Source organism: Mesoplodon densirostris, chromosome X, assembly GCF_025265405.1.
Source record: "Mesoplodon densirostris isolate mMesDen1 chromosome X, mMesDen1 primary haplotype, whole genome shotgun sequence".
Lineage (NCBI taxonomy): Eukaryota > Metazoa > Chordata > Mammalia > Artiodactyla > Ziphiidae > Mesoplodon > Mesoplodon densirostris.
The window spans coordinates 45760314-45772127 of record NC_082681.1 but is presented as its reverse complement, the minus strand read 5'-3'; the positions used below and the strand labels follow the sequence as shown (position 1 = coordinate 45772127).

At 38.3% G+C, this 11814-nt stretch overlaps 1 protein-coding gene across 1 annotated transcript; it reads left to right on the top strand.

Annotated features, from left to right (window-relative positions):
- The first annotated feature begins 1888 nt into the window (after window positions 1-1888).
- On the top strand, window positions 1889-3967 carry PWWP3B (PWWP domain containing 3B). The gene has a single exon (XM_060087765.1). It carries the CDS (start codon window positions 1889-1891, stop codon window positions 3965-3967), a length of 2079 nt encoding a protein of 692 aa, XP_059943748.1.
- The last annotated feature ends 7847 nt before the right edge of the window (window positions 3968-11814 follow it).

The following is an 11814-nucleotide window of genomic DNA, read 5'->3' as shown; positions in this document are numbered from 1 at the left end:
ATCTGATAGTGATCAAGGCTCTGCGTATAGCTCCTGCTGAGGCTGCAGTTCTGCTTCTGGTCACAAGGTGGCGCTTGACAGGTTTCCTAAATTTTCTCCAGGCAACCATTTTTATGAACTAGGCCAATAAAGCAATGAAACATATTTTGTATTAGTGGACTGTGAAACAGCATGTAGAGTGTGAATAAAATTCTGTTGAAAAAATTATGTGTGTAAAGGATGAAATATTCACACGGTGATTGATTTGAGGATTCAAACAAAATCTATAGTCGGGCTCATAGTAGACACAAGGCAATTGTTACTTCCCTTTCTTGTCCTAACCTCACACTTTTCCTGGGAAAGATGATTTAAACGTGAACCAGATATCATAACTATATCACACAAAGAGAATTTAAAATAATAAAACCAAGGAGGACAGTAAACATCTACATCACAGATGAGATTTCATTTCATTCCTGTGTTTCAGAATGACATGCCTGCTAAAGTTTTGGTAGAGAAGTTTCTTTATGCCTTGTCCATTTAATTTGTTTGATTCCCTGTCTCCTTCTGGACAGCCTGTCTCCTTTTGGAGTGAGAATCAAGACAGACGGATCACAGGGCCAGACCCTTCCTGATCCACATGACATTGGGTAAGGCTCTTTTCATTTCACAAAATATTTCACATTAAAAATATGTTGAGAACTTGGGGTATAATTTATTTTGTTTCTTCCTCTGCAGCTTTAGCATTTTTAAATTAAAAACTACATTTCATATTAAAATCATGTTAGGTTGAGAATTTGAGATGTAATTCATTTTGCTCCCTGTTCTATAGCCATAATGTTTTGTAGTTAAAAGTAATAGCTTCTACTTTGGGGAAAGAATCTCATGTGTTAAACCACTATGAAGAATTCATGCAAGAGACTATTCAGATTTCTACCTGAGGTCCTATCCAACCACTTGACTCTCAAGAGATCCTTGATAATTATCTTATCCTATATGTGAACCTGGTAGCCATTCTAAATCTTTACCTTCTAAGCTCATGCTATTAACAAGGTCATTGTGTTGTGGTCTGGGTTCAAGAGATAGAGATCCTATTATCTTTGTCTGCCTGCTTTGGGTAGACAAGGAAGCATTTATAGCTTAAAATTTATAAAGCTGTGTGTTCAGCTACAACAGTGCTTCCAAAGAGTTCTTAGACAAGTAGCCTCAGCATCATTTGTTAACTTATTAGAAGTGCAAAACATTGGATTCTGTCTAGACCTTCTGAATAAAATTCTCAGGATAGGGCATAGAAATCTAGTTTTAACAATCCTCCAGATGATTCTGATGCACACTAATTTCAGAGTCCCGCTGCCCCAGGTATAACATTAGGGGCACAGAGGTCCGAAAATATCTAATAACATAGAGTTCCTGACACACCACCTCTGCCATCATGCACATACAGTCACTCTTTAATAATCATGTGCAATAATGAGGGTAAGTTCTTTAGTTTTAGATATTATAAAAACACTTTTCCAGTTCTCATCCCGCACCTTATATTATTCTGCATTTTTCTCCTCCGTCTGATGCCCCACTGAGCATTGTCCTTTCTTCTGTCTCTGCTCTATTTGCAGTTGCTCACCAACTTTGGCAAAATAATTTTATTTGCTGATACTTCTCTTCTCTTCCTTTTCGTTATTTCAGTATCTTCCATATTGTCCCATTCAAACAACGTGTTCAAGCATCCTTGGGAAATTCAGCTGGAGGAGAACAGGCCACACAAGCTGTAAACCCTTTGTAATTCTTTGTAGTTTTAAAAGGGGCATTGCTAAAAGTATTGTGTGTGGTAGGAACTTCCTTAGCAGTGACAATAATAGCCAGACACCTCAATCTCTGCTAGTAAACTCTTGGCACACAAATCTAAATCATAATGGATGCCAAGTATGTCTTATGCAATTGGCAAGACCAATTGTGGCCAGCAAAAGTTTTGTCCAGATCTGAGGCTTCATCAGACAGTAAGAGAAAAAAGACATTTTCCCTAGAAGTTCAGATACTCTCACTAGATGAAACAATTAAAGTGGAAAGCACAGAAACAAAGATCCTCAGTAAATCTCAAGTTGAAGCTATTGCCTCCTCACTAGCAGCACAGTCAGAGGTCAGTGACCCACCTAGAGAGGAAACAGCCTATGCAAGGTCACTAAAAACGGCATTGGATATTCTGAATGAGAGAACAAATTTGATTCAAGCAAGCAGTTCAGATGAGGGAGAGACCACGACACTGTCTCAAAATGTACCACAAAAGCTTTCTGATTCAACCCCTCGTAAAAAGTATCGGAAGCACGAAGGAGACTTATCAAAGTGTCTTGAGGAAAATGAAAATTCAACATCCCTGTTAGTATCTTCAGAGAGTGATGATTCCCTGTATGATGATAAATCACGGGTGCATGCAGTCATTGTTACTATTCCAAGTGAAATGGAAACAAAGTCATCACAAAACTTCAGCTGGATCCCCACTTTCCCTTCACTTTCAGAAGATGAGGATGAAAAGGAGAGCAAGAAAAAGATTGACATCTCAACAATTATGCCTTTGCATTCCACAATTAAGGAGGAGGATGTATATGTTAAAGATGAAAAGTTCACTCCAACTTTACTGTCAGATAGCTTCACTGTGCCCAAAGCTTTGAAAGAGGAGGCACAGGACATCTGCCCAGAGGCCCTGGCTATTTCCTCTGAAGGCCCTACCTTCTCAGAGAATAGTGAAGATCCTGGAGAGGGTCCCTCCAATCCATGCTCAGATACCAGCCAGAATCAACCTACTTTGGAATCAGAGATGGGTGCTGTGGCATCCCCTAGGCCTTCTTCATGGGAACACCAGGTTTCCTTTAGTGCCTCTAACCATGCCATGGATTATTCACTCCTTGTGAATAATGAAAGAAATCTTCAGAGACTGGATTTTGAGGAACTTGGGGAAGAACTTCAAGCTTCTGACAAGTCAGTTCATCTAAATTCTATTGATGCTTCCATATTAGATGACAATGAGGAAGATGAAGAACTTCCACGTTTCCTTTTTCATTATGAGCCACGTTCATTTGAAACAGGAATGATAGTCTGGTTTAAATATCAAAAATATCCATTTTGGCCAGCAGTGGTAAAAAGCATCAGGCAAAAAGAGAGAAAAGCAAGTGTGCTTTTTGTTGAGGCAAATATGAATCCTGAAAAGAGAGGCATTAGAGTGCCTTTTAGAAGATTAAAGAAATTTGACTGCAAAGAGAAACAAGCACTAGTGGATAAAGCCAGGGAGGACTACAGTGAAAGTATTGACTGGTGCATCTCGCTGATTTGTGATTACAGAGTTAGAATAGGTTGTGGTTCTTTTGCAGGCTCTTTCCTTGAGTATTATGCTGCTGACATTAGTTATCCACTTAGGAAAGTAATCAAACAGGATACCCTCAGGAACTTATTTCCAAAGCTGCAAAATGAAAATCCTGTGGAATCAATGATTGTGACTTCCCAGACCAAGAAAATGTCCTTCCAGAAAATTCTTCCAGACCGAATGAAGTCTGCTCGGGACCGAGCCAACAAGAACCTAGTGGACTTCATTGTGAATGCAAAGGGAACAGAGAGCCATCTTTTAGCCATTTTAAAAGGCACGAAAGGGTCCAGGTGGCTGAAATCATTTTTGAATGCAAATAGGTTCACACCCTGTATTGAAACATACTTTGAGGATGAAGATCAGTTGGATGAGGTGGTGAAATATTTACAAGAAATCTACAAACAAATAGATGACAAAATGCTGACTCTGATAAGAGATAAAGTTAAATTTATCCTGGAAGTTCTTCTGCCGGAAGCAATCATTTGTTCAATTTCTGCTGTTGATGGATTAGATTACAAGGCAGCGGAAGCAAAGTATCTAAAAGGGCCATCTCTAGGATACAGGGAAAGAGAATTATTTGATGCAAAAATCATATTCGAAAAGAGACGGAAACCATTAACAAATGAAGCTCATTAAATCTTCTGAGAGTCCAAACCATAACAGGGAACTTCCATAGATGCTAGTTTAAAAAAAAAAATCTCTGAATGATTCTAACATGTAAGTATTTTCTAGAAATGGGAGACTTTGGATGATGAGTTCCCTTTTTCTTTGCAATCTCTAGGATCTATGACTATTGCTACATCTTCATTTCCTTTTCCTGTGCTTCTTCAAAGTCAAATTATTAACATATTTCAGCAGTTCTACTTTCCCATACATTTTTAGAATGCATAATTCCTAAATGATTTATAAGGGAAAGTGCTATTTTGTTTTTTGACATTTTTGTGTCTATGCTGTATAGTTAAATACAGTGTGCACAATCATTTTAATATTAAAATTGCACTGGTATTAGATATTAAGATAATTAGAAAAAAAAGCATCAATATATATTTTTGCTTAATTTTTATAAAATATTAGGTTTTCTCTTAAGATAGCTGAATTATTTTTCTTGCCATGCTTATTTATTTTGGGGAAAAAAATATCTCTGAGATATAGAACCAAAGATAGAGGTGCTTTGCTATATATTATAACTAACTACAATTGCTTTTGCAAGAAAACAATGTGGAATTCAAAAATAAAGTAAATGAATTACCAGCATGCAGTCTTTGTGTGTGTGAATAACATCTCAGCATGCAGAAAATAATTTTGGCAGCCTTGAACAAGATTGTTCATTCTACACTTCCCTGAAATTCCATGTATGGGAGTTTCTATTATTCAATAGCTGAATGTTTCTTAAAACAGACACGCTTTCGGCTGTCTTCATAACTAACATTGGCTGTATCTTAATATAGCCTTCTGACCACACGTGGAAGGCAGCTAGAATCATTGTATTCATGGTCTGGCTACTCTAGATGTACGAGTCCAGACTGACTGCTTAAGAGCCCATCTGGTTTGATACAAACTGTAGAAAATGCAAGCACTTTGTTCTGAGTCTTGTATCTCCAAATACATAGTCACTTGTTTCAAACCAAGCAATTTTTATCATCTGGCTTATTCGTGCAGTAGTTCCAGTTGCTTTCAGTAATATAAATTCCAACTGGTAAATCATTCCACACTACTAGAAAGAGTAGATTGACCAAAGTCTGTGAATTTGGAAATGGGTCACAGAAAAAGTCTCTATTTGGCAAAATATGACAATTATCCCAATGTGTTTAAAAATACACAATTGAAAGTTAAAGCCTGAAGCCATTGAACTGTTTATTCTAACTTGAAACAAGACTTTAGTGAGAATAAATATTGAGAGCTATTTTATTTTAAAAGCTTGATGTAAAAATAAATGCTAAAGGCTCTACATGAACCTGTCTGCATTTTTCAGAGTGAGTCAACTGTCACTCTTGGGCTTTTGTTATGTGTTCACATGGCCACGTGTTTATGTAAAAGTTGCAGAAGTTTGATGTTTTGATTTTCCATAAAACTACTATATCTTTCACCTTGGATGTCCACTTCACCATACTTCAGATTGTACAGCTACATAAGTGGTGTTTCTGCATATATATATATATATATATATATATATATATATATATATATATATGGTTTGTTTGGAATTTTTGCTTATTGTAGTTGTCATGATTTTAATGATTGTTATACATTATCTTATAATTCTAAATAAATATTCACTTTCATGATTGATTTTGTGTTATTAAAAGAAAGCCTTCAAAACTGTGTAAGCTTCAGATTTCACAGAACCTTCTCTGGACCCTGTCTCCTGCCTGACAAAGACCAGACTCCTTAGGCATATAGCCTGTACCTATCCACATAGTTTCCTCAGGGTCCTCATGATTCTGAGGATCATTTGACAACAGGCCATAACCACACTATATGTGGACCTTATACCCTGGGAAAACACACTCTGTTTACTCTATAATATTGTGTCCCTTTGATTCTGATATATTACCCAGCTTCTGTTTTCTCAGTGGAGCTAACTCTGTCTCTTGGTTCTAATATTTTATTTACTACCTAATTCATTTATTCATTTAGTCATACAATTGTGGGTCAAGAGAGCAAGCAATGTGTGGGTTAAAGCTCTGCTCTGAGGATTTGAGGTACCAGATTTAAGGTGAGCCAGATGAAAATCTAATTTCTAAAATGACTAAGATGCACTTCTTCATCATAATAATGAGAAATATTTCTTAACGTCATGGACTAACTTTATTTGAAAATCAAAGCCCAAGGATTCCCCATATTTGTGAGTTCCTGGGTGTCTGGTTTGGGGTAAAGGAGGGGCACCTAATTCCTCCTGGGATGTCATTTATATTGTGGCATATTTTGCAGTATGGAAGATGTGCCTAAAAGTGCATTTATTCTCCTCTTTAAGTAAGTTGGCATTTGGGGTGTGGAAATAGATGAGTTTGGCTTCCAACTCAGTGTGGATTGTGAGATCCCTTTCAGCCTGAGTGGTTGTTAGGGCAGGCTCTAAGATTGCCCTAAAATGGATCTGTAATCTAGGTTTGTGTGTCTAATGGGAATGCACAACCTGTTATTCACCCTAACACATTGGATTAAGAAGACCCTCATCTCCTCCAGTCATAAGGCAGACTGCTGAATATCAGACCCAGATTCTAATTGTAAGGTTGCAGAGCTGCATGGAAACTGCATTCACAACATTTAAAGATCTCTATATCAATATATGTATCCTAATAAGGAAGGAGTAGAACTCTGAGACCTGGAATAGTGATGAGTGTGGGAATCTTGAATACCTATAATCCTCTGTACACTCAGCCTGGTAAAAGCAGCCCCCTAACCCTTACTATTGGAGAGCAATCTCCCTGTTCCTAGAGACAAGGCAATAGCCTCATCTAAGGCAGCTACCTCAAAAAGACATTGCTTGTCTTTCTCAACACCCAACACTGATATTTTTCATTGCTTCCAACTTATGACAAGGGTAAGGTATCATCACAGCACAAAGAACAAAATACAGTCTTTGTTTAGGTGGAAAATCCAGAAAGAACTATAGGAACTGGCTAATGTGTACTAGTATGAACTGGGATAATATACATTTGGAATGGATTTTGAGGACTCACTGACATGAGTCATAGGAGTACAAACCTATGACTCAGGGTTCAGTGACATGGAGCTGCCTTCATATGCTGCTTGGGTGGCATCTTTAAGCTTGGACAACAGGCTACAGTAAATGAGATGGAGATATTAGAACTTCCTTGCCAGAGTACTGAGGAATTGGTGAGAAGGTCAAAGGGAGTGAAGGTATTAGAAATAATTTATTGCATGAAACGAGGACCTATCTCTAAACTACTTTCCCTAGGAGGGCAGAGAAGACACTACAATAATAAAGACTGCTGGTGAGGGGGAACACCTGACATTTTTGAGAAACTCAATGTTGGCTCTCCTCTGCAAGCCATGATTGGAACTAAACTATGTTGCAATGGAGATGATAAGATTCCAGAATGTCAGAGCCCAGGTAGCAGCACAAAACCTCAGGAGCAAGTTGGGTATAATTACCATAATGCGAAGCAAGGTCGGAGTGTAGTCAAACTAGTTTGACTGACAGAAATCTGTGGCAATGCCTTATAGATAGTATTCCAAGGCTAGAGTGTGAACAGCTCACTTCTTTTGTACAAAAAGAAAAACATGAGACTTGGCAAGTCAAAGTCTGATGTTAGCAGCTGTAGTGGAAAATTGTGGTCCCCCACCAAGTTTTCAGATCTGCAGTGCAAGTTGTTCTGCTACTCAGGCCATATGACTCAGCATATCTGATAATGCTTACAGCATCTGTGATGGATAAGGATGCACCATCTGAATCATTCTAAGCCATAATATGGGAGTTGCAACCCAGAATCCTGGGGTTCTTAACAAAAGTCATACCTCCTATGTCAGTAAACTACTTGCCAATTAAAACATAGCTCCTTATATGCTATTGAGGTTAGTATATATGGAGTGCCTAACCAAGAGTTAACAAGTGACTATACGACAGGAGCTGCCCACCACAAGCTGTACATTATAAGATTCACCAAGTGATAAGGTCTGGCAGGCTCAATAGCTGTCCACCCACGATGGAAATGCTCCAGGATCCAGCGTGAGAAAGCACAAATAAACCGACTGATTGCACAAACCCCCATGCCTTTGAGCACTGTTACAATGATAGCCCTCGTGAGGCAGGGGATGATCTATGACCAACTAATGGAAGAGGAAATTATCAAGCCTGGTGCACAGATGGGTGAGCATTAAATATTAATGGTAGCTATAAACGGACTGCCACCACACTTCAGCTTCAGTTAGAGTAGCCCTAAAGAATAATGTTGAAGGGTAAAACTTCCAGTTGGCAGAGCTGTGAGCATTACACCAGATTCTTCACTTTGTATGGAGGGAGTAGTAGTTTGAGGTGGTCTCCTGGACTGTGGTGAATGATTTGGCTGGTATGTCAAGGTCTTGGAAGAAGAATGATTGGAAATTGAAGATAAGAAAGTTTGGATATGAGGCATGTGGTTAGAACTATGAGAATGGAAACAAAGCATATGTGTCTCTGTGCCTCATATTAATGGCCATCCAAGGAACTGACTGTAGAGAAGGCACTTAACAGCCAAGTGGATCTGATGACTCATGTGGATGTCAAACAGCTTCTCTCCTCAGTCATCGTGGTTCTGGCACAATGAATCCATGAATTGTCCTGATGGCAGGGATGGAGCCTAAGCTTGAGTTCAACAGCACTGGTTCTCTCTCTCCAGGGGTGATCAAGCTATTCCCACTTCTGAATGTATAACTCCCCAAGAGCAACATCTGATGCTGGGCACTCAATTCTGTCCCTTGCTTCAAGGATATCATCCAGCTACCTTGTTCTACATTGAATGCACTGCACCCATTCTAAGAATTCATCTTCACAAAAATGGATGCCGACTTTGGACCCATAGGGTCAAGCACCACTTGCCTGTAGTGATGTGCAGTTTCATAACACATCCTTGTTTGACTTTTCTTCCTTGCTTCACCACACGTTTTTCTTACTCTGACTCACTAGAATCTCTTGTCAAATGAGCTACTCAAATGGAAACTCTTGTATCACACTCTCTTTTGTGGATGCTCAAGCTAAGATAACCAGCAATAATTATGTATATATTTTATAAAATATAAGTAGGCATCACCAAATCAAAAATGTATTAAAGATTTTAAACTTATTCACGTATGAAAGCTATTAAAATCAGTAATTTCCAGTTCTGGATAAGACAGAGTCCAACATTTCCCCCTATCCCTTTTGCCAGAATCAACAACTTAAGTTGTTGTTTTCACCTTAGAAAACCAGAGAAAGAAGAGCACATTAGATCCAAAACAAGTAGAAGAAAGAAAATAAACATTGGAGCAGAAATCAAAAAAAAAAAAACTGAAAACAGGGAAACAATAGAGTAAATCAATGAAACCTAATTCTTAGCTAGGATAACCAAGAAAAAGAGAGAAGACACAAATAACCGATATCAGGAATGAAAGAGGGGACATCACTACTGATCCCATGGATGTTAAGAGGATAATAAAATACTATCAATAACTCTATAAACACAAATTAAATAACTTAGATGAAATGGGCCAATTCCTCAAATTTAAAGGAAATTATTTTATTTTCATTTCTTTTAAGTGTACTTAATATTTTAAAATAGAATTCACTTTCTTTTTTACATAAATAGTCACTGGTGTCAGATATTGGGCAATAACAATTTTTAAAATTTAATGTATATTTTTCCAGAAATATAAATCAATTTTTTCCTTTTTTTTTGCTTTGTTGGTATAAACTGTTGGATTTCCTTTTAAGATAATTCCTGAATTTCCCCTATTATGCTTATTTATTTTTGGAAAAATAGCTTTGAGACATCAATCCAATGACAGATAATATCTTATATATTATCACTAACTTCAATTGGTTTTGCCAGAAAACAACCTGCATTTAAAAAATAAAGTTAATGCAGTCTATTATGTGTGTGAATGAAATCTCAGCATGCAATAAATCATTTTGGCAGTCTTGAGAAAGATTCTTCACTATACACTTCCCTGAAATTTCATTTATGGGAGTATCAATTCTTCAATGGCTGGATGGCTTCGTAAAACAGACAGGTTTTTGGTTGTCTTCCTAACTGATAGTGACTGGATCCTCTTAATATAACCATCTGACAACATGTAGAAGGCAGCTAGAGTCATTGTATTCATGATCTGGCTAATCTATGAATATGAGTCCAGGCTGACTGCTTAAGAGCCCATCTAATTTGGTATAAACTGTAGGAAATGTAAGCACTTTGGTCTGACTCCTGTATCTCTAAATACATAGTCATTTGTCATAAGCCAAGAAAGCTTTATCATCTGGCTTATTCATAGAGTAGCTCCAATAAGTTTCAGTAATATAAATACTGACTGGTAAGTCATTACAGGCTGCTAGAAGGAGTAAACGAGCCAGGATCTAAGAGTTTGGAAATGTATTACATAAAAAAGCCTCCACTGGGGCTTCCCTGGTGGCGCAGTGGTTGAGAGTCCGCCTGCCGATGCAAGGGACACGGGTTCGTGCCCCGGTCCGGGAAGATCCCACATGCCGCGGAGCGGCTGAGCCCGTGAGCCATGGCCGCTGAGCCTGGGCATCCGGAGCCTGTGCTCCTCCGCAACGGTAGAGGCCACAACAGTGAGAGGCCCGCGTACCGCAAAAAAAAAAAAAAAAAGCCTCCACTTAGGTAAATATGACAAGTACCTGAATATGGTTAAATACAGGCATACCTCAGAGACGTTGTGGGTTCAGTGCCAAACCACCTCAATAAAGCAAACATTTCACTAAAGGGAGTCACATGAATTTTTTGGTTTCCCAGGGCATATAAAAGTTATATTTACACTACACTGTAGTCTGTTAAGTGTGCAATAGTACTGTATCTAAAAAAAGTAAATGCCTTAACTTTAAAATATTTTACTGCTATAAAATGCAAACGATCATCTGAGCCTTCAATGAGTCATAGTCTTTTTGCTGGTGGAAGGTCTTGCCTCAATATTGATGGCTTTTGATTGATCAGGGTGGTGGTTACTGAAAGTTGGGGTGACTGTGGCAGTTTCTTAGAATAAGAACAATGAAATTTGCCACGCTGATTGACTTCCTTTCAAGAACAATTTCTCATTGCACATCTCCATCAGAGTTCTCGAGTGACCAGGTACATTGTCGTTGGGCAGTAATATTTTGAAAGGAATCTTTTCTTCTGAGCAGTAGGTCCCCAACAATGGACATAAAATATTCAGTAAACCATGTTGTAAACAGATATGCTGTCATTCAGTCTTTGTTGCTCCATTTATAGAGCACAGAGTAGATTTAGCATAATTCTTAAGGGCCCTAGGATTTTCAGAACGGTAAATGGTCATCGGCTTCAACTTAAAGTCACCAGCTGTATTAGCTCCTAACAAGAGAGTCAGCCTGTCCTTTGAAGCTTTGAAGCCAGGTATTGACTTCTCTCTAGCTATGAAAGTCTTAGATGGCATCTTCTTCCAATATAAGACTGTTTCATCTACACTGAAAATTGTTGTTTCGTGTAGCCACCTTCATTAATTTTCTTAGCTAGATGGTCTGGATAACTTGCTGCAGCTTCTACATCAGCACTTGCTGCTTCACCTTGTGCTTTGATGTTATTAAGATGGTTTCTTTCCTTAAATCTCATGAACCAACCTCTGCTAGCTTTAAACTTTTCTTCTGCAGCTTCCTCACCTCACTCAGCCTTCATAGAATTAAAGAGAGTTAGGGCCTTGCTCTGGATTAGGCTTTGGCTTAAGGGAATGTTGTGGTTGATTTTGATCTTCCACCCAGACCACTGAAACTTTCTCCATACCACCAATAAGGATGTTTCCCTTGCTTATCATTCGTGTGT

Coding starts and splice junctions, on each gene's coding strand:
- PWWP3B (XM_060087765.1), top strand. CDS start 1,889: ATGGATGCCAAGTATGTCTTATGCAATTGGCAAGACCAATTGTGGCCA.